General features: G+C 47.2%; 1 protein-coding gene across 3 annotated transcripts in view; it reads right to left on the bottom strand.

The window, feature by feature from the left end:
• Positions 1 to 369: 369 nt before the first annotated feature.
• BMP4 (bone morphogenetic protein 4) overlaps positions 370 to 23,471 on the bottom strand; it is a 125,923-nt gene continuing 102,821 nt past the window's right edge. The window contains exons 5-9 of one of the 3 annotated variants that reach the window (XM_039381659.1): positions 23,138 to 23,185; positions 19,270 to 19,449; positions 14,510 to 14,701; positions 2,402 to 2,778; positions 370 to 1,402 (exon numbers count right to left, since the gene is read on the bottom strand). In XM_039381659.1, coding sequence (XP_039237593.1) covers positions 561 to 1,402; positions 2,402 to 2,771 — 1,212 coding nt within the window. In that variant the 5' untranslated portion in view covers positions 2,772 to 2,778; positions 14,510 to 14,701; positions 19,270 to 19,449; positions 23,138 to 23,185 and the 3' untranslated portion in view covers positions 370 to 560. Of the gene's footprint in view, positions 1,403 to 2,401; positions 3,104 to 3,382; positions 3,498 to 14,509; positions 14,702 to 19,269; positions 19,450 to 23,137; positions 23,186 to 23,471 lie in introns of those variants that run through there. The other 2 variants (XM_027724432.1, XM_039381658.1) reach the window with 2 other exon arrangements.

Raw genomic sequence — 23,471 nt, forward strand, 5'->3', positions numbered from 1 at the left:
TCAGGTAAATCTTCACCTTCTTTTCAAATGCATTTTTGGTGGGTTGCTTTGCAAAGGCTCGGGCCAGGTTAGCAAGGTCGGCTCTACTCCCAGCGGCTCTTAATCTCCAGGGACCCTCATCTCCCACGTGGCACAGCCCCGGCACCGGGGGATCCGCGGAACCTCGGTGAGAAATAGAAAGACTAAAATTTGCAAAGCCTTTAGGTAGAAAAGGAGTAGGGGAGGGGGAAAAGGGGTCGGAGGGTGGAAAAGACAAGGACAGAAGATAAATTCCCGGCTGCACTCCCAGCCAGCACAGCCTCAGCAGCACCCTGAGAGGCGAGACACAAAATGCGTTTACCTTTAAAATAATGACTCATTTTATTTTTTTCTTTTAATATGTAGTTATAAATATATTTTGTCAAAATATATGATCATTATTGTCAAAAACATTTGCACATAAAGTCATAAATAAGGTCAAGGTGAACGTTTAGTTTAGAGAAGAGTCCAGCTATAGCAAGCAGTTCTGGGGTGGGACGGGAGGGAGAGAGAAGGGGAGGAGAGGGCGGCGGGGAAGGGGGTCAGCGGCACCCGCACCCCTCCACCACCATCTCCTGGTAGTTTTTCAGGACCACCTTGTCATACTCATCCAGGTAGAGCATGGAGATGGCGCTCAGCTCCGTGGGCACGCAGCAGGCCTTGGGAATGCTGGAGTTCACGGAGTTCACCAGCGTCTGCACGATGGCGTGGTTCGTGGAGTTGAGGTGGTCGGCCAGAGGGAAGGGGCAGTCCCCGTGGCAGTAAAACGCCTGGTACCCCGGGGGCGCCACGATCCAGTCGTTCCAGCCCACGTCGCTGAAATCCACATAGAGGGCATGGCGGCGGCAGTTTTTTTTGTTCTTGCGGGAACGCTGGTGCTTGGGGCTCCGCCGGGCTCTGCGGGTCAGCGCGTGGCCTCGCCCGTCGTGCCCAAAAGTGACCAGGAGCGGCCTGAGCTGAGCCCAGTCCCCGCGCCCTTGAGGTAAAGATCGGCTAATCCTGACGTGTTTGCCCTGATGAGTCTGTGCGTGGTGGAGGTGGGTCACCTCGATCACCAGCCCGTGGTTCGGCTGCTTGTCCTTGGTCCACCGGATCACAGCCGGGCTCACATCAAAGGTCTCCCAGCGCGTCACGTTGTGGTGCACCAGACGCGTGTCCAGCAGGCGCGTAATGGCCTGAGCGCGCTCCGACAGCGGCTTCATCACTTCGTAAATGTTTATCCGGTGGAAGCCCCCCTCCCACGCCGCGCTCGGCTCCTCCACCTGCTCCCGGTACAGCCGCAGCTCCGCCGAGGAGATCACCTCGTTTTCCGGCACGCTGCTGAGGTTGAAGACGAAGCGGATCCGGGGCGCCTCGCTGGGACCCGGGACGGTCTCCAGGTGCTCTGGAGGGGAGCAGGGACGGGGGAGGGAAATGGTAAGACAAGCAAACAAGAGCACGTCAGCCTTGGGGCACCCAGCCACGGCCCCCGGCGCGGCCACAGCACACACACACACCCCCTGCGCTTCACCTGCCCGGCGGACGCCGGCTCCGCTCCGCTCCCCCGCGCATCCCTCCCGGCCGCACCCGGAGCAGCTCCTGCCCCGGCACCGCTCGCTCGCCTCCGCCCTGACCGGGACACCCCTTCCCATCTCGTTTCCCCTTTTAGAGAGGGGTTTTTTTTCCCCTTTCGCTCTTCCCCTTTTGCTTTTCCCCCTCCCAGTCGCTCCAAAATCGTCCCCCCGGCGAGATGCGGCGCCGCGGAGCACAGAGGTGCCTTGTTACAGGGGGCAGGGGGAAAAAGAGAAGCAAATTCCAACGCAGTAATGATGCGGCTGGATTAATAATTCAGATTTACTTTGGAAAAGAAACATCCGCTAGGAAACATTTGGATCAGATTACAAGGGTCTATTGAATAAACCATATAAACACACAGCTGTAAGTATTAAATTCGAGTCGGGGTTTGGGGGGATTTTTTCTTTTTCTTTTTCCTTTTTTTTTTTTTTTAAAGAGTAAAAGCAGGCAGCAATCGCTTTGATAGTTCAAAAGAAACACTCCAGGGGCGAGATCCCGCCCTCGCTTTACTCCCGCATCCGATCCAGAGCCATTAAATCCACGCGAGCCCAGGGAGTGACCCCGAGGCAGAGGCACCGAAGGAAACTCGCTGTTGTCAACAGAAGCAAAAGCACTTCAAAATATGGTCAAGCTCGGGTTAAGCACAGGATGCTGGAAAAAATACAGCGCAGCACGCCTGTCACCCACACACGGCAGGCTGGGGGGTGGTTTTCCTCCCATAAATTTAGGGCCGGGCACGTCCTGCTTCTAAAGGCATTTGTGAGCTTCCAAACGCAAGGAAATCCCGATCGCTACCGGGGCTGGGAATTTACCGCCTCCCATCACTGACCTTCATGGTGGAAACTCCTCACGGTGTTTGCCCGGCTGGTCGATCGCTCAGGGTACTGAAGGCTAATTTCCTGGAGGCTTTCCTCCTCTTCTCCAGACTGGAGTCGATAGAGATCCAGCATGTAACTAGGAATGACGGCTGACTTGCTGGGCTGAGGCCGCCTTCGCAGCCCAAACATCTGCAGCAGAGTTGTTTCGAAACCCCGCAAGAGTTCATGGCTTTGGGCAGAGCGGCGTCCGGATCCGGCTTGTCCCTGAAGCTCTGCCACTTTCTTCCTGCCGGTCTCGGGGATCAGGCTAGCATGGTTAGTACCTCCTAGAAGGACTTGGCATAGTAGGATGACCATCAGCATTCGGTTACCAGGAATCATGGTGTCTCTGGGGTGCAAAAAACGCGACAACAAACAAGAAGAAAAGTCAGGATGAGAAGCAAACCCCCCCCTTCTCTTCCGAATAAACTTTAAAAAAGTAATAATAAGTAGTAGTAATAACAACCATAATAACTGGCAAAAGGACATGGGGAGCAGCCCCCGTTCGAGCGGCTGCCGGGGCAGTGACCAGCCCCCGGACCCGGACTGCCCGCAGCCCTCTCGGGAAGCGGGTCCCCGGCGCATCCCGGTCCCGCTGTCCCGCAGCCCTTCGGGAAGAGGGTCTCCGGCGCATCCCGGCCCCCTCGGGCAGGCGGGTCCCAGGCGGGTCCCCGGCGCATCCTGGCCCCGCAGCCCCGCCGGGACGGGACGGGACCGGGAGAAGCGGCGGCGGCTCCCGGCGGGGAAGCGAAGGGGAGCGCGGCTCGGCGCGATGTGGGGCCCCAGGTTCGAATCCCGCCGCCGGATCCCGGGAAGGGAGAAACCGGGATAAGAACATAAAAGTTTTTTAAATTAAAAAAAAAAGAAAAAAAAAATAAAAGTAAAATAAAAGCCCCGCGCTGAAAACCAAAAGCGAGGCGGAGGAAGAAGAGGAAGAAGAGGGCTGTACTCACTGACAGCAAGCAAGGCATATCAGCACAGTCCATGATTCTGGAGAGCCAGCCCGGACCCAGCGCGCCGAAAGCCCCGGGGCAGCGGCTGCCGAGCGCCTCCCGCGATCGCCGCCCGGCGCAGTGCGGCCGCCGCCGCCGCCGGCCCCGGTTTTCTGCCGGCCCCGCAGTCACGTGGAGCCGCGCTCGCCGCCAGCCCGGCCCGGCCCGGCCCGGCCCGCCGCCCCCGGCCCGCCCCCGGCCCGGCCCGGCCCCGCGGGGGACGGCCCGACACCGCCCCGCCCGCGCCCGCGGCCCGCCAGGGAGAGCGGGGACCCCCCGGCGGGGCCGCGGGACGGGCGCGGTGGGACCCCTGCGCATCCCCCGCCCCGCTCAGGTGCATCCCCGCGGGACCCTCCCGCACCGCCCCGGCCCCGCTGTCCCCCGGGAGGTGCGGGCACCGCGAGGCTCTCCCCGAGGGACCGGTCTGGGAAGGGGGGCTCGGGAAGCGGCTCTCCCGCGAGGAGATGGGAGGGAGCGCTTGGGAACGAGGAGGAGCTGCTCGGGGAAAGGGACGGCGGCAGAGAGAGGGTCCCTCCTGTGCTCCCACCACCCGAGAGTCCCTCCCCGGGGTTGGGAGCCCGCTGCCAGGCCTGGGGCTCGCTGCCCTAGGTTCCCACCCGCCATCCAGGTTTTCTCATCCTTCTCCTGACCCTTCCCTCCCTGGCTGCCTGCATAGCTCTCTTCCCCTTCCCACCAGGCCCGGTGCCCAGACCCCCACCTGGATGTGCAGCAGGCACCTTTCCAAGGGCTGCATGAGGCCACAGCTGGCTGCTCCAGAGGGATCTCCAGGAGGAAGGATGCTCCCTGCCCCACAGTTCAACCCCAGCATTGCCCTGGGCCAGCTTTGGGGCTGAGACTAAGAGCCAGACATCCCAAGGCTTGAGACTGTTCCCAGGTGGAGTCTGGGGACAGACTGGTCTCCCAGTAGGGCACATCAATTGGGCATACTGGGATTGATGTGGAGAAGGCAGCTCCAGAGGAGGACACCCTAATGAAAAGTGATGGATGCCACGTGTTTTGGAGACATGGAGTAGACTGAACCACCCCACAATAAATGAAGCCAACTCCACCAGGGCATAAGAATCTTGCCCCTTTGCCCTACTGGGGTGTCCCTTTATGTTGGGCAAACTGTCACCCACGGCGAGAACAGCTGGTTAATTTATGAGACCAAAAGATGTGGTCGTGGAGTGGCCATGGGAACTCCGAAGCTCATCAATTAACCACAACCAAAAACCAGCTCAGAAACGATGACTGTGAACCAGCCACGTGGCCACAAACCACCGGGCTGCCGTGCCCAAGTGTGCAGCAAGCCCACACCAGCACCTCGGCGTCCTTCCAGCGCTGCCCCAGAGCTCACACACCATCCCGTCACAGACGCCTCCTTTTCATATTTCACTTTTTTTTTTCTTTTTTTTCCTTTAGCTCAGACCTGACCCATGCATTAGAAAAGCCCAGGGATGTCACCGAAAGGACACGCACAGATAAAAGGCAGTGCTGACACGGTAATATCTCTGAGTTATTCCTATACCACTCCGAGTTTAAAAGAAACATCTGTTAGCAAGGTATTTGGACTATGAATCCATCAAAATTTGTGAAATATTGCTATCGCCATTTCAAACGTATCACACTGTGTGTTATTCTTAACAAGTGAAAACAATTTTGGGAGTAGCTGCTGTGCAACTTTTTAAAGTTAAATAACATTTTCATTGAAAATACTCCAGTCTATAAACAAAGTTTACACGAGGGCCTGTATGGCTCTAAGACAGACCTCTGGATCGGGAAAAGCAACGGGCTCCCTCTTTGTGGGAGCAGTTGTGCTCTTTGTCCGAAGTCCTCGGTCGGATTTTGTTGGGATCAGAGGGCGGCCGTGCTGGAAACGTTTGTCCCTGAGAAATTCAGTCCCGCGGCATCCAGTGCCTGCTCTCTCCTAAGCCATCCCGTCAAACCGAGATCCCAAAATTCGCTTATGTAACGCTGGTTAACCGTGCCCTGCGAGGAGGTGGCCAGCTGGGGCCAGGGAGCCAGGGCAGAGCAGTGTGGTTTGGGCTCTCGTAGGAGGCAAGAGCGTATTTGAGTAGCTCCTTGGTTACTAAGAAGTGTTAGTCATGGGGAAAGCTGTAGTATTTATTCCGTAAAATGTAAATACATAACCCAAACCACAAAGGAATAACCATGGATGGAAATAGTGTAGCATTTACCGAGGGAGCCGAGCTGCCTTTCTACAGAAGCTGCATTTCCTCAGCCCCATAGAGTGTAATTCACCTTGAACGGAGCTTCTGCTCCAGCCCGTGGAGTTACACATCGGCTGAACTCGGTCCAGGCACACTAAACAACCCAGTGTGTTATATATTCCAACCAAAAAAAAGTGATGCCAAAACGGAGCTAAAAATACAAATGTGGAAGGTTTGAAAAGCAAACACTGCTTAATTCAGCGGTGGATGCAACTTTAAAGATCCAGGACGTCAAAAATAGAAACATTGTGTCTGTGCTCAAGGCAAGGCTCACCTCCCTCTGATTACATGGGTGAAGGGGGGGTTGGTGGGGTTCTTGCCGGTGATTCGGCCCCAGCCCTACTCGGGGTCCTACAGCCAGGTTTTTTCCTCTCTGTCCTCCGTGAAAAACCTTCTGGGAATCTCTGCACCTGGACAGCAAGACCATTGGTCTCCTCTGGAAGCAAAGAACCAGGTCACTGGGGACCTCACCCTGCAAAGAATGGCCAGACAAAGAGGTGATTCATCCTGTGCAGACCTTGGCTGTGACAGAAGACTTTGTCAGTGGCAGCAAGAAGCCCAGGAACCGGCAGGTCTCCTGGAGCCCCAGTGCCCAGCTCTGCTCACAGAGGTCACCAGCTGAGGGGCAATTATTTGTTCTCTTTTGTTTCAACCTGGTTATCGTGGATTTGCCCAGACGTGTTCCTGATAAAATCCCAGCCACACACACCTGACCCGTTTCCAGGTTTTGTGTGCTCAGGACCTACCAACAAGCACTGTAGGTCGATGTTCAGCACCTCTAGAAATTAGGCCAGCTCTGTTTACAAGGAAAACTTCTCCTCTAATGGCAGCATTTCAGGAGATGCCTCTGGTCTCGGACCTTCCCAAACCAGTTCTTGCATCCTATGTTATTTTTAGAGCAGCTGCACCTTTTTTTGGGCTCTAAAGTTTGCAAACAACCCGCCTTGAGGAAAAAAAAAATAAAAGAACTTGTCTCACCAGATTTGTGCTTGAGCAGAAACAAGCCTAAAACCATAAATAAATAAATAAAGGCATATGTCAGAGACATTTTAATGACATGAATTACAGGATGCCCATAAGTGTGCTCAGATCAATTCCCTCCTACCCTTTCCTTTCAGCTGCCTAAGCTTGTCAATTAAAACAAAGGGAACTGAGCAAACAACTCCAAGGGATTATGTTTTCCAAAGTAGCTCTTCACTAAAGAGCTGGACTACGACTGGTAAAAACAAGTGCAGCTGCTTGAATGGTGAAAGGAACATTTTTTACAACCACTCTGAGATTTTCATGATTTCTCTGAGTGCTTCAGAGCTGGCCTGTTCTACCAGAATTTTCTGCCTCCTCTTGAATAAATAAATTCATACTTCTCCTAAAACACAGGACTGGGCCCAGCTTGGACTCTATTTCTGCTTTACATTAAAGTGTCTCTGCTGAGGTGTCAGGACCACGTCTAGAACCACTCCTGAGCTAAGAGGAGAATCAGGTTCAGCACTGCTGTTTTATTCCAAACAGGGTTTTGGTTTTTTGGGGTTTTTTTGCAAGTCCCTACAAAAACACTGTGTGGGAACATTAAAATAATGCAGTTCTAAAAAGGCAGTCTTTGGTAATCAGACACATGGCAGTTGAAACAGTAGGATTGTCTGCTCTTTCCTGTTTTTAAGGATGATTTTTATTGTTTGAAGAACGCTATTAAAAGGTTGAGTGTCCCACGCAGGGAGAACCTTAAATTGCTGTTACTTGACTTGTTCACTTCGTCACTATTCAAAGATCCCCAAGACTGAGCGAGGCTAGAAATGTTCACACAGGGAGTGCCTGTCTTCTGCTGCAAGACTCTGAGGTCTCTGCTGGTAAATGTTGTTCCTTTAGAGATGCTGGTGCCTCAAAACTAGGAGGTTTCTTTCAGGTTGGAGTCTCTTTCAGGTTGGAGACCAGAAAGAATTCCTTCATGGAAAGTGTGGTTAGGCATTGGAATGGGCTGCCCATGGAGGCGATGGAATTACCATCCCTGGAGGTGTTCAAAAAATGACTTGGTGCTCTGGTCTAGTTGACAAGGTGGTGATGGGTCAAAGGTTGGACCTGATGATCTTGGAGCTCTTTTCCAGCCTTAATGACCCTGGAATTCCGTGACTAGGAAGTGCTTCATCAACACAACTCATGAAATGAAGGTAGAGCCATTTTAATGGTCTATTGTGAACATTCTCCTGAAGTGTGTTAGAAACACATCTGTTTTAAAATCATCTACACATCGACTGGTTTCCTCAGTCGGTGTCACAAGAAGAACACGCACTGATCTCATGCAGCTTTTGGAAAGAATCCTTACCTTTAGCCCACATTCACCGTATTACTCCCCACTCCATCAAAGCCCCATCCCTGAGAAGCAAGGGGGACCTCCAGAAGGCGAAGAACACATTCCTCCTGCTCTGAAATTGTGGCTGGTACTAATAAAGACCGTCATTCCTCTAACGAGCGCCATCCGGCCATATGGCCATCGGAGATAAGCAGATTCGTTTGGGATCTGATGAGTCATGAATACTTCTGGAGAATACCACAAGTGCTGGCAGCTCCCTGGCCTTGCAAACCACTCCAGTGTGTCTCTAGTACTGATACGTGGCTCTGTCTGAGTCCTGCTGCGACTCTGATATTTCCACACAACCGCGGGGTGCCGACATTTGTCTTTGTCCCTTTAATTGTAGCTCGAGATCTGCCATCAGCAGAAGCTTCAGTGATCTCAAACACTACTCCAAGGTGTAAACAAGCAGAGCAGGACATCTGCTGCAGAAACAGTTCACACCAGCTCTATTAGACTTCCAGCAACAGCAAAGGACTTTACAGGCAGGTGTTATTGCAAGTGCTGGGAAACGTCAGCACGTGGATGAATTTCGAATTTGTTGATGTGAACATCCTCACCTCAAAGCAGAGAGGAAGGATTCTGCCATGGGCTCCCTGTTGGGAAACATGGATATGCCCTGTGGCCTCCATCTTCAGCAATAATAAACTGGTGGGGCTTGTTTGTACCCGTTGCCTGGTGACAAGGTGCATACTCACAATTAATCATCATTCTTAGAAAGTGCTCACTGACCAAACTTACACAGTGGGTGTGGATGAGCAGAGCATGAGCCTCCCACAGACACAAAAAAGATGGTTTCTGAAGGAAAGGCTCCTGCTCATACAATCATCAAATATGCTGAGTTGGAAGGGACCCACAAGGATCATCCAGGGCCATCCTGGCCCTGCACAGGACACCCCAACAATCCCACCCTGTCCCTGAGAGCATTGTCCAAACACTCCTGGAGCTCTGGCAGCCTTGGGGCAAGAACCTTTTCCTAATATCCAGCCTAAACCTCCCCTGACACAGCTGCAGTCCTTCCTGACAAACCTTTTAGCAGGACCTACTTAATGACAGCACGTCAAGGCTCTCTGTTCTATAATTGATAAAGCAAGCTAACGAGTAAGGTGTTAGCTGGGTTTATTTTCAAGGTAGAGACATTCTTACTTACTGTTACCTGCTCTGCTCCCTTCTGGGGCAAAGAAAAACCAGTGTAAGCAGAATCAGAGCCCACCTCCTCTCCCAAACAGCTACGACCCAAAAGCATCTGAGCAAGGGCACAGTTTGTGCCAACAGCAGCAAAACTTGATTTAATTTCTCTCTCTTTTCTAAATAAACAATTATTTGTTTTCCCCTTCACTGCTTCCATCATACACAGGCACTGAGTCAGCAGCCCAAAGGGGGACTTTAGCTACCTGGGAAGTTCAAAGGCCATAGATTTGGTGCAGTGCTGCAAGTAGTGGGATGCCTAAAGGAAGGCTGGCCTAATGATGAAGGAGTTAATTTGGACTTCAGAAGGTCTAGGTTCAGCTTTGTGCTTCTGTGGCAGTGGCTGAATCACCAGGAACCTACTTTATCCAAGTGGCTAAGCATATGCTAAACAGTGAAGAGTAATTAAAAAACATGGAGGCAATTAGAATTAAAGGCATGTCAGAGACTCCACTCTGGAAGAACAAGAGCATTTTGCACCATTCTCCGAAATTAATAAAAAAAAAACTTTAGTTCTAAACAGGTCCTCAAATTCCAACCTGACAAACAAAAGGCTTTCAAACCATTTCAGCGGGACTCCGGCCCCAAGGAACATATTGAAAGAGTAACATGACATGGACACTCCATATGATCCCTCCTTTACAGCACTTGGAACAAAGGTTGTACCACCCCATCCATCATGCAGAGACACCTGGTGATTCACCTCTCATCCATGGCAGAAGAAGAAGAAGAAGGGAAGAAGAAGCAAAACCAACCATGCCTGGAAACGAGAGATTAAACACATTGTAGTTTCCAGCATTTTCCAGAAATAGCCATCAGGGCTTTACATTACTGGCTGGCAGCCCGTGAACTGAAGGGAGGCCAATTTCTTGACCTGCAGGTTTCAATGCAAAGACAGTCTGTCCTCCCTGATACCTTATCCAAACGATGTGGGCAAACCAGCGCTGTACGTGTGTTCCGTGCGTGTCTAATCCCACAGGCAAACCAGCCTTTCTATTAAAGGATGTTTTCAGGATCTACACTTCTTTTATTTCTTAAAATACCAGTCACCAAACACCTTACGGAGGGATAAAACTGAGGAACTGGCTCATCAAAAAAAAAAAAAAGAGGAGAAGAGGGACTTTTAGGAAAGGAATATCTAAAAGTCAGTTTGAAGAGGGAAAAAACCTGAAATGGCAAAAAGGGAGCGAGTCTGGAGACATCCCACATCTCACTCCCTCTTACACATGAAGGGACCTCGGAAGTGAGGGGGTGCTCACCCCCACAGAGCTCCACCTGGGCAGAGGGTTTATGGACCCCAGAGGATCAGCAGGAAGACAGAGCAGGAGAGAAAATCGATATGGGAAAGAAGTGAAAACCAAGAAGGCAAATTCGGTCTGGGCAAAGGGCCAAGGCAAGGCCAAGTGCAATTCTAGAAAACAGGACCGAAGCCAGAGGCCCCAAGGTGTCATGACAGGCTCGCACTAGTCTGCAGTGACAACCCAGAATGACACACCTGGCAGGTGCACAGCATCCCCCAGACGTGAAGAGAAACAGCCCTAAACCTAGATTTTTGAACAAAAGTCCCAGGACAGAGGGTCTAAACCAGCAGTTCCTACTTGAGCAGGATCTGGGCTTAGCATAGCACTGGTACCTCCCAGTCCCAGCCCTCTGGGCACACTGGAGTCACACACTGATGTTACACTTTGAGTCAGGGAAAGCAGAACTAAGTCAGAGCTATTTCCCTGAGGACCTGTTTGTTCCCCTGGTTGCACCCTGCATTCCTGCCTGTTCCACCTCTGTCCTGCTGACTCTGCTGCCTTTTCCCACCCTCTGTACACATACCTGATAGAGCAACAAGCCTCAGAACCAGGTATTGTGTGCACCACCACACCCCAATTCGAAGAAATATTGCAGAAAGCAAATGTGCAACGTCATTTATAAAACTGGCATCAGCTTACAAATGTTCCTCACAAAGACCCAACACGGAGGTAAGTCCATGGCTGCCCAAAAGTCACCTGTCCTGCCTCCAGAAGCCCTCAGCAAGTCACTTCATATCCCATCCTTCCTTCCCTACATAACACTTGGTGCAGAGGCAAAGTGGGCAGGAAATGCTGCTGTCCATCCACTCCAGACCATGCTGAGCATGGGAAGGGCAGAAGAGAAGCTGAGTGGGGTTGGGGCTTAAGAGACTGCAAGACAAAAATGAAGTGGATTAAGGCAGGATTTGAGGAGCAGAGGATAAAATGAGAAGGTCAAAGAGGACTTAGAGTCCATGAGTATTGTCTTGAGTCAGGCTTGACAGAATCTCTCTCAGTGTGGTGCCACAAGAGGTGCCATTTAACAAGGGCATGAAGTGACAGGACAAGAAAGCAATGGCTTTAAGCTGAAGAAGGATAAATTTAGATTAGATATTGGGAAGAAATTCTTCCCTCTGAGGGTGGGGAGGCCCTGGCACAGGTTGCCCAGAGAAGCTGTGGCTGCCCCAGCCCTGGAAGGATCCAAGGCCAAGTTGGAGTAACGTGGGATAGTGGAAGGTGTCCCTGCCCATGGCAAGGGGATGGAATGAGATGGTCTTTAAGGTCCCTTCCAAACCAAACCATTCTGGGATTTTATGAGGCAGCTTGGACTTGCAAAGCTGCCATGTGGTTCATTTCCCTCTCTTGGCACCACTGGCAGCCACCAGAACAGCCAACCATTCCTTTTTCAAGGGTTCCCCAGCTGGTAAGTCACCAAGAGCCCATGAGGAGACCACCACAGAGGAGGTGCCTTGAAATGAATGGCACAACTGGATCACTTCCATCTTGTTTTCTGCTGGGGGAGATGCACTGGAAGCAGGTGCCTGAATACATGTACAAGTTTGAGAATGGCTATGATCTGGGGGCTGAACAAGAGCCTCCAGAAATTTGGAGGCCTAACCAGTTTGTCTATACTTGCAGGAGGTGCACAGCTCTGCTGCCCAGGGGTATCTCCCAGTCCACTCTCCACCCTTTCCAGAACACAGAATTTATCTCACCTCACATCATCCCTTCCCTGTCCACACAGAACCACCCTCCTGGGCAAAAACTCCTTTCACCCAAACCAGCAAAGCTCAAAGTCCAGTCTGAAAAAAACAACCCAACCAAAACGAAACAAAAAACCCCAGCCAGTGGACAAAAGGCATTTTTAAAATAAAAACTAAGCAAAGGCTGGGCTCTGTTCTGTTGCTCAAGGCATGTAAATGCTCTGTTCCTACATTTCAGACTCTCCCCAGCAACAGGGTTCCCAAAGCACTTTGTCTCTACAGGGTGAGCAGCTCCATGTCTCCCATGGCAGAGGGCACACAGAGTGATCTGGTTCGTGTTACTGAGCAGGATCAGATGATAGATGAAGATCCATGATGCTGAGCAGCAGCTCACAGGTCAAAGTCTTTTCCTTCTGTCTGAAAATCCTCCTGCACCTTTCTTTTCCAAAGTAAGTAAGTAAAGTAAGTAAGTAAGTAAAGCCCTTCATTCTCCAAAGACTTTTGTTGCTACCAAGCTTTATGTACTTACACATCCCTGCACGAGCAAGATTTTAGCACAAGGACATTGGCTCATTATGTTTCAGCTCACATGATTTTTTTTAGAATCAATTCTTTTGCAAAACTGTTCATTTTACTGGCTCGTGAGATGTGAATTGTAAATCCAGCCAAGAAAACCTACCCTGCATCCCTGGGTCTTAGGAAATGCAGATTTGTCACTTTTCGGTCTCTTTGTATGCTGTTAAATTTTCCTCTGTAATTTTATGCTGCTCAAACACCCAATGACCTAAATGGTCCCAAGAAAGAGGAATTGGCTTCCTCTGGGGGAAAAAAAAAAAAAAAAAAAAAAAAAAAGAGGTGTTTATTAGCAATTTAACTTACCTGACTTGTTTAAAGTGTCATCAGAATGCAACCACCTACTTTCTTTTCTTCATTTTCACTTGATATCCAAGATTTGCTTGAATTGAGAATGTCTAAAGCCTCAGGCATGATCCTGGGTGTTCTCAAGACTTAAATGCCACTGCTTAAAGAGTTAAAGATCTAGATGGCTGCACTAAGAGGATGATAAACTAATCACTCAGTCACTGCTGGTGAGCCTGGTGTCATTTACTGAAACATGGAATGCATTTAACAATGTAAGAGAAACTCCATGCAGTGCAAAAGCCAAAGATGATTGTTTGATTGTCAGGGTTTACTTTGGAGAAAGTCCTCAGTCTAATTACCTAAGTTTGAGCAATAGAAGTATTTTTACCCTCCTTGAAGAAATTAACATTTTCCTTTCAAGTCAATGGGTTGATTTGTTTTTTTTAATGCTACTAAGGACTGCAGATTCTATTCAGGGGACTACAAAAAAATTTAAGATGGGGGCTAGGTAGGAGAAATAATTCTTCCAGGGAACAAGTAAGAAATGTTTCCTGTGATCATAATCATGAGAAAAGTAGAAATAATAATTAGAATACTAGTACTGCACATCTAGCTGCTGATTTGTGTCTTCCAGTTCTGTGAAATGACTGAAAAGGACAGGTCTTGGCACTCAACAGAAATACATATCTAAAAGCCAGGCTCTGATTTGGTGTTATTGTAAGAAAATGCTTTGAATCCTTTTGCCTGCAATCTTTGAACCATGAAGGAAGAGAAAGACCAGGTCCAACATTTCGGTTTTGCATTTTAGGATTTAGTGAACACTGGCATTTTTTTCTCTAGCTTTAAAATCAGCTAAAGACCAAGATATCAAACATGAATAAAACATTAATCGGATTTTGTGGGGCTCACCCAGTGAGCATCCAAACTGCAAATAATATCACTTTATTCTCTTTGACTGTATTAAACTTAGAACAGGACAACTCCATTGTGCTGGCAGTTGGTACAGAACCCTTTCCCAACATACCAAACCCCAGAGCTGCTGTCAGTGGATACCACCAGAAGTTTTTCACTGATGGGAAAGTAAGGCCTGAAGTGACAGAGCAAAATGAAGGTGTGACCATAACTCATCACTGTAGATCAGTGTCACTCTGACCCAGCAATAACAGCCAGTGCAGTGACATCAGCACGTACTGACAGCTAATCCATCTCCCAGAGACTCTGGATGGGTGCTCTGATGTGGCCACAGCACATCCTTGCACACCAATGTCAATTTGACCTGGTAAACACGAGTAATAATAGAAGAGGAAGCAATATCAGCTTAGCAAGCCTTAACTGCTTACCAGTTCTCCAGAGACTCTCGTGGGCACTCTGCTCCCCAGCTGGGACAAAGCTTGTCCCATGGCCCTGGTACTGTGACCCAAATGACTTCCAAGGAGGAGGAGGAGAAGGAGGAGGCAGAAACACTTTCTAATGACACCTACCTTCATGACAAGCTTGACAAGATGCCACATGATCATTTTCCCTACTGGGTGATGGCCGATGGCTCAGGCAGTTCTGCTGACCTTGGTTAGCGTGGTCTCTGAAAGCTTCAGCCTGAGCCATAGGATCAAAATCCAGGTGTATGGGTGGAAATTCAGCTGGTCAAACAGAGAAGTCTCCAGCATTGTCTCATCCTGAAATGAAAATCAAAAATAGATCAGATTGCTCTCAAGCAGTGGCTATTTCCCTGCCTAAAAAGAGAATCCAAATGAGTAAGTCAGGTGTTGCTGTAGAGACCGTAGAGATCTAAAGGCAGCAAAGATAAATGCTATTCAAAGGAACCTGCTGTTCCTGTTGTGTAAACCTTTCCCTCTACAAAGAGGCAACATTTTCCTGAGGAACTGTGTGACAACACTTACCTCACTGCACTGTGTGAAAGACAGAGCAAACACTTTGAGATCAGTGGGACCAAGAAATGCTTTTTTACAAGGGCCTGGAGTGACAGGACAAGGGGGAATGGCTTTAAACTGACAGAGGGAGGGGTTAGATTGGAGATTAGGAAGAAAGTCTTGTCTCTGAGGGTGGTGAGGCACTGACACAGGTTGCCCAGAGAAGCTGTGGCTGCCCCATCCCTGGAAGTGTTCAAGGCCAGGATGGATAAAGCTTGGAACAACCTGGCGTAGTGCAAGGTGTCCCTGTCCATGGCAGAGGGTGGAATGAGATGAGCTTTAAGGTCCCTTCCAACCCAAACCATTCTGAGATTTTATGATAAGAACTGGGGAACTTTCAAAATACACTCGCAGCTCCACAGACCACAATTGTTACTGCAGAGGAAACTGTTTCTACTTCATCTGTATGTGCATGATTTTAAGATCTGAAAAACTGCTGCTCTCGTACTTCTCAGCAGCTAATAAAAACCCTTGTTAGCAACATCTGGATACAAGATAAGGGAACCTTGCAAAGAAACATGAGGTATTCAACAGGTTTCTGCAGTGGGTTCATCGTCAGTTCTCTGAGGACTTTGCTCCAAAATCCACTGAGGTGTTGGGGTGTTTTTCCATTGACTTCATTGGGCTCTGAACCAAGAAGTAAAGCCTCCCTGCTGTGGTTTGGACATTTATTTGTGTTTGATCTGTAATAGGATCTTTCATTTCTCTTATTCCTGTAAAAACAAATAAAGCCAGAGCACAAGAAAGCAACTAAACACGTGCTTAGCTTTAAGCATATCCCTAAACCCATTCAGTTAAGGTCCTTAATTCTAGGGAGTCCTGGGAAAGAAAAGTACATGCTTAAAGTTAAACACGTGCTTGGGGTCTTTGCTAATTAGTGATGGCTCTGTGTCTCACACAAATCTCATCTTAGAGTATCTGGGATTTTAGGGTCCATATGGGAGAAATTACATGGAGACCATCTCAGAAGTGCAAATTTTAGTATTGCATCTGATGCTGGAAGCCTGCCTTTAATGCCTTTAAGATTGATTCTGTTACAACACCATTTACAACTGGTTGAGGGAAGTAGAGTTCCTTAGATATTTGTAAAAATGAGAATACCTAAAACCAGAACCTTTCCTTGGCTATTACTACAACACCGTCCCATCAGGATGACCTAACTTAGCAAAGCAGAACTGCTTTTTGGAATGGATGTGCTTAGTGGCACCTCGAGAGCAGAAGGGTCTCACTTCAGCCAAAGTACTGTCCCTGGCCTCCTTCACTCTGCTTAGAGGAAGCACTCATGTATCCTCTAGAGTCTGGCTCTTGGAAGATAAGTGAGCCTTTACCTTTGGGTCAGACAGAAAATGGAAGAGCATTCCCAGTAGTCTGCACAGAGCTAAAAGCATTTTTCTTCACCACACCATGATTATTTTGGACCTTTGCTAAAGTGTGAGAACTCTCAGCTATCTTGATCACAGACAAGGCCTGAATTTAATATGTTTGACAGGTCAAATCAATGTTGTCTCTGGTGAGAGGACATTTGGGAAGTTTCTTCACAAAACACATGCCAGCTAACAGGAAACCTTTCACCTTTCAACATCTCCTCTGCCAGGACAGGAACTTGTCTCTCTGTGGCTCCCAAACTCCATCTCTTCTAATGCATCTTCCTGAACTCCTTTTCAAGGTGCATCAGTGCACTCAACTTCAGATGCTCCTGGACTTTCAGCTCTCTCTATAAAATTTTATGCTGTCCCATGTTTATAGGTTCATTGTTCTGCAGCCTGAACAACAAGGCCATGTTTCTGTGTCCATTAGTGAGGGATCTGGATCAGATGTTAGCACACAACACTTCTCTCAGCTTAGCCAAAGCACGCAGCCTGGTGCTCCCACTGGCTTTACTATTTATACAGGCTGTGGAAAGACAGGTGATATCTGAACCCTGCATAAAGCCTTCAGAGGAATATTTTTTGAATGCTTTACATCATGTGGCTGCAGTGTCTTTGATCTGAAACTAGATTTACCACAGCTTCACACTTATCTCTGAGGAACAGAGACATGGTGAGTTGATGCATCAACCATCCAAACCACCAAGAACAAAAGGCTGCTGCAGGCTGTGCTTGCCTTGGAGCCTTGTCCTCCATAATCCAGAGTCTAGATAAACACCTAAAATAACCTCAGCCCAGCCCATGGTGTTTTAGGGATGGAAAGGAGGATAAACACAGGGAACTTCTCTTGGGTCCTTCTGCAGCCCCAGTTTTTAACATGGCAATCTCCTTAACTCCTTCACTCTTCAGTGCCAAAGACCCAGCTCATAGTGACTCCATAGAAGAGATCAAAATTTTGTAAGACACATCAGATCCCCTTTCTCTCGACCACAAAACAGTAGACCCAAAGCAAAAGGTCCCAGGATGTCCATCCAACAATAATCCATTTCCAGTCACTGGCCCTAGATTCTGAGGCACCCTACTGAATCAGCTATTGCACAAATATAATGTCCTGATTACAGAATTACTGTAGCTTAGGGCCTGTTGGATCAATATCTTGATCCAACACTTTTGTGAACCCTTACTCTGCAACAGCTATTCCCTCTTCCCTCAGTTTCATGATCCAGTCAGTGGTCAAGGCAAGGAAGAGCTTTTAAAAGGACTTGGTCTGAGCTGTTTGGTCATGAGTGGGATGTTACACAGAGACTAACAACCCACAGAGCTGATGAAGGGGACGAGTTAGACTTCTGGGCTCCAGTAGATTCCTGCACTGAGGGATGGCTGAACACAGGAGCAGCAGGAGTCTTCTCCTTGTCAAAAAATCACCCTTACAGAGAAAAACGGTGGCAATCCTTAGAGCAGTCTTTTCTACAAGATGGATTTTCAGCTGGACTACAGCCTTGGCTGGTTTTTGCAGCTGAAACAGTTGTACTGGTATTTCCAATGTTCTCTGAGCAGCCCATGTAATAAAGGAGACTATTACAAGCAAAACAGAAGGTAAATACTCATCGGCGTCTTCTGTGCTGAGTCTCTGATTGCGTGAAATGTCCAAGAGTTATGATCCACTCTTCAACCATTTTTTGGGGATGGTCGACATCACTTGTTGGAGAACAAGTGTTGATATCACTGCTGGAAAGTTGATTTTAGAAAGTCTGCATGAAGGACAATTTAAAATTACCTCTCTGGTACCTTCCCAATGCTTTCCTAGAGACCACTCCGCTTACAGCTCGTGGAAACGGAATCCTGTCTTCCTTCTGGTGGCAAACATGTAAAAAAGTTTCCCAAGAAAATTGTGGAAAGAAAATTGTGTTCAATACACTTCCTAAACCCAAAGAAGAATGGAAGGCTGTACTCTCAGTAGACCTCAGAAAATTCACTTCTTTCACCACCAGATTCCTGTTCCCAATGCTAACTCTAACCTCTCTGTTTCCCTTCCTTTCCACACAAGATTGATTCACAGAACTTGATTTAAAGGATGTTTATTTCCATAACAAAAATGATCAGGAGTCTAGAAAACATGACCTATGAGGAAAGATTGAAAGAATTGGGTTTGTTTAGTCTAGAGAAGAAAAGACTGAGGGGGAGACATGATAACAGCCTTCAACTATGTAAAAGGTTGATGCAGATAGGAAGGTAATAAATTGTTCTCTGTGTCCACTGGGTATAAGACAAGAAATAATGGGTTTAAATTGCAGCAAGGAGGATATAGGTCAAACATTAGACACGTTTCCTAAGAGGAAGGACAGGTGAGAACTGGAATAAATTAGTCAAGGAGCTACAGACTCTCCTGTCACTAGGAATGGCTCAAACCTGGCAAATCTTGCCTCGGGGTAGAGGGATAGACCATCTCTCAAGGTCCTCTCTGCCTGTTTCCCTACTTGTCTGTATTTATACCAGCCAAAATGATCAAAAATATCTTTGTTCCATAGAAAGGAAAGAGAAAACCTTTCTTGAAGCCCCCTTCTCCCCCGGGAGGTTTTTACTGCTGGTTTTATCTATAGTTACAGTGCATTTGAAGGCATCCACATTTCTTTCTATTTAAGCAATTAACTAAAGGACTATTTTTACAGATCCACCCCTCCTGCACATGTTTTCTCTCATGGTTCATGCCATTAAATGTTATGTCAGCACCCTGTTCAAAAGCTTTCCCCCAGGTGAGAGGTGCAGGACTCCCAGACAAGTAAATCCTGTCCTATCTGGACCCAGCCAGTGAGAACATCATCTGACTGAGGGAGGTTCCTCCACCTCAGGTCCTCGGGTCTCAGGTACAGCCACAACTGTACATACCACACCCCACACTCTGCTTAAAATGAGTGTTTTCCAGGAAACATATGGAATTGCACTCACAGAGCAGGCACTGGTGGGTAACCTTGGCAGGCAGGATCCCTCTCCTCCTGAGGTGGGAAGCTCAACCCCCCAGCACGGATTGGGTTTGGGTTCTCAACTCCAACTCTGCTTGTACCAGTTGTGTCAACACCTCCAGTTCACCTCCAGTGCAAAGGACAGCGGAGTAAAAACACAACCTCTCTGTCCAGTGAAAAAAACAGAAATATAATTATTCAATGTTGAAGGAAATCTCCATGTTTCTGCCTCAAGCAAACCAGGATGGTTCCAGAACATGGAAAGGTTAAACATTAAGCTCCAAAGTAGAAGACAGTAACTAATCTTCAAATCTGTCTTTCCCTCTTCCCCCCATTCCCACTCTGTCCAAAGGGTCTGATGCTATGGACAGCAAGGAGACATTTTTTCTTTAGGCACTGAACTTTACAGAAGCAAAATGGTTCTGGATCCAGTCATGACTTTTTTTGTGTCATCTGCAGAGCAAAATTATCCAACCTGAGGCACAACATCTTCTGCCATTTACACCTTAATAAAGCTTTTGTGACGCAGTTTCTTCATTATTTTATTTTTCAAATGTCATTAAAATTAACTTACCTGTGGAACTTTTTTTTACTTAAGGCCAACCATCACAATTCAGTCTGATAAAAATGTTTCATGTAGCTGTCCCAGACACCATAAAACATAGTTTTAGAGTGGTCAAGCTTAAAGGTTTATCTGTGTCAAGTCCAATGACTATTTACCCTCCCTAAAAAAGGAAAAAAAACAAAACAAAACAAAAAAAAACCCCCAAACCAAACAAAAAAAAAACCCAACCAACCAAAAAACCCCAAAAAAACCAAAACCAAAACCAAACCAAAACCAAAACCAAAACAAACAAAAAACAAAAACAAACAGAAAAAGGCAAGAATATTTGTATGAATCTTTTTTAGATGTTCTCATTTTTCACCTGAAATGAATTTTTTAAATTGTTAGCCTAACTGCATTTCTAATGTGTTTTATGCATACACACATCCCCATGTATATGCAACCCACCAAAATTTAATTACAGGTTGATTAAACATTTAGGATGGTACCAAGAGTTTTTTGGGGGTTTTTTGAGAGAAATTCCTTTCTCCCTAAGTTCTTGCTATTAAAACATGTGGAGACATCAATGTCACACAACGTTCCACAAAAGGTGTGCTTCCTTTTGTTTCCAGCTCAACTTCCCATCAAAAAGCTGTGAATCCTACAGGTCCTGCTCGACTGGGCTGGTCTGATAACAGGGTTTGTCTCCATCTGCTGGTGCATCAGCTTTTAGTGCCTCAAATGTCTGAAAAATACTAATATTTTCGAAAAGATTTGATAAATCCAGGAGATGCTCCTCATTCGGTTTTCTTATTCCTAATTATTACTACTGTGACCAAGTGTTGCCTGTAGGGTTAGGTGGTATTAAGTACAATCATGTTGATATATTGATGCTGATTAGGAATTCATTTTCTCTGCTCACACTGATTTAAGATTCTTTTTCTGATATTGATTAACCTCCTGCCTGAATCAACCCACCAGGGAGGGTAACAGATTTACGCCCAGGGTATAACCCCACGTCATGAAGCACAGGAATTCACATTTGAGACTTGATCCTTTAACTTTGGACTGATGAAATTGTCAGGAATAATCCCACTAGACAGGACTGCTTCCCTCCACTGATGCTAAAAATGTGATAAATGCCCCATTCCTGGAAGTGTCCAAGGCCAGGTTGGATGGGGCTTGGAGCAACCTGGGCTAGTGGAAGGTGTCCCTGCCCCTGGCAGGGGGTGGAATGGGATGGTCTTTAAGGTCCCTTCCAACCAAAACCACTCTGGTACTCCAGCTGCAGGGATGGATACCTCTCATTCTGCCATCTAAAGCTATGGAAGGCAAATCTCATCCTACATTCCTCACGTATTCATTGCATCACATGGGCTTGTTCCCTCAGATTAACACAAAATTCTTGTCTTCCAGGTGGATTTAGCCGGTGGGGGACCTATTCCAGAGTCTCTCCCATCAAGGCACAAACATTGACAGTGATCTGGCAGCACATCTAGAAGACAGGGAGCTGATACACAATACCTGGTACACATCACATGTAGGATTCATCTTACCTAACTCTATCCACCTGAGAGGGAAGAGTCAGGTCCCAGCCAGTCATATTAGCTCCCTGAATACCCAGCAGAGATATGCATTTCCAGAGGGCAACTTATTCCATGACTTCAAGACACCTGTCTTTGGCAAAATAAATCCAACCCTAGGAAAACCTTATCACCTACATTATTTTTTCACTTCAAATTAGAAGATCACTGTCAGCCTTCCCACCTGGCAAAGAGCAGATCGGATCTGGACCCATCATTCATCTGATGGACAAGTGAGGCTCTGGAGAAGGCAATAGCAACGCCTTGAATTACTTCAGCTGTGTAAGAACAACTACCAATGCTCTCTTGGCCTGATCCTAAAAAATTTAAATGCCTTTGTCAAAGATATTTGGGGAAAACTAATCTGAGTGAAAGTTTGATGGATCAAGTCTCTCGCTTTCGGTGTGAAAACAGAACCCTCCGTGGAGCAGCTCCAGCTCAGTCTCCACGATGGGAAATGAAACGTTACAGTTGTATGTTAAAGACAGTGATCACCAGGATATTCAGTTCCTGGGGATAGGAAATGGGATATTCTTGCTTAAAATAAGTCTCCTTGTAACTTGTTTGACCAGTGATTCTAAAGATGATGATAATTCAAGTCATGTGTCAGATCCTAACGTGGGCTGCATTTACTTTTACATTTAAATGCCCCCATGCACATAAATGGAGCCGTTACATCAAGAATATACTGTTACATCAAGATTTATTTAACTGAATCCCCCATAATTAGGTCATAACGTCTGATTAAGCAGTTGTTAAACTGTGTCGTAAGGGAATCTACAAAGGGAATGAAATATTTAAAACAGTAATAACATACCTATCCTGCCTCGCTATTTATGCACAGTTAAACACATAAAAACAAAGGAGCAACTCTTAATTACAAGGACAATTTATTTCGCTGACCTCCTTCTTGGGACACATGCCAGGCCCACTGGGGGTTGGTTTGGTGGCGGATTTGGTTGATTTTGCAGGGAAAATGTTGTTGGAGAGGCTGCAGTTTGTCTGCCTGGGGAGAGCAGAGCGTTTCTCAGGGCTAATTTACAGCCTTCCCGAGTGGTCAAGGGCAGCCACGGAGTACACAAATTACAGTTAAAAATAGAGATGGCTTTATGGAATCTCATTCCGGTGGCTTCCAAAGGTACAGGGCCAGGAACACATACATCTCATTCCACGCTGCCTGTAAGCCCATTTTCATCTTTTTTTATTTTTTTTTTTACTTTCCCCCTTGGATCCTGAGCTCCACTCCAGTTTTGAACTTCCATAGGAAGGCAGGAGGTTAAACCAAACTGCTAACTGTGTCTCTTCAAAACTGACATTTAATACAGGGTATAAATCACTGTGGGAGCCTGTTATTCCTTCAGGAATGCAATTACATAGGGTCAAATAAAACATGAAAGAACCCAACAAGTTTTAAAATGTAGTATGTTCTCAAAAGCAGGCAAGAAGGAATGCAAAGCAGTCCAAATATGCTAACATCCACATGTTGTCCTGTGTGAGGGGGATTAGAAGGGAAGGTTTCTGTTCTTTAACGATTAGGTTGTTAAGGGTAGGTTTGTGTGCAGGTTCAGGGCTCTCACTGAATCCCAGCTCACTCAGGGAGCTTTGGGCAGATTACTGTATTTATTCAAAGCAGGTGCCCTTTATGTATCTCATTATTTAATTGCCACTGTAGTTGTATTTAAGATACCACTTAGCACACAAATGGGATATGCAAAATGGACATTCACCTTTTCCTCGGAGGCTCTGGGATGCAACAACCCCCATTCATCTGGACCCTGGTGATGGAGAGATATCGGGAGATATCAGGATACATAAAAGCACAGCATTGCAAAATCATCCCTTTGATAAGCAAACATCTGCCTCTTCCATCTCTTGCTCTTGAAACAACAGGCAAAGACATAAATAAAGCCTCATGAAACCTGTTAAAACCCGAACAAAAGATGATTAAGTAGGTTCAGCACCTCCTCTAACATCACTCCCTGTCACCCTTCACATTTCACTCACATTTCTCTGAGAAAAGCCTTTCTGCTTTCATATTTTAGCAATGTATTCAAAAAGCCT

The sequence above is a fragment of the Pipra filicauda genome, unplaced genomic scaffold, assembly GCF_003945595.2.
Source record: "Pipra filicauda isolate LSUMZ 115617 unplaced genomic scaffold, ASM394559v2 scaffold235_size1210477_pilon, whole genome shotgun sequence".
NCBI classification, from domain to species: domain Eukaryota; kingdom Metazoa; phylum Chordata; class Aves; order Passeriformes; family Pipridae; genus Pipra; species Pipra filicauda.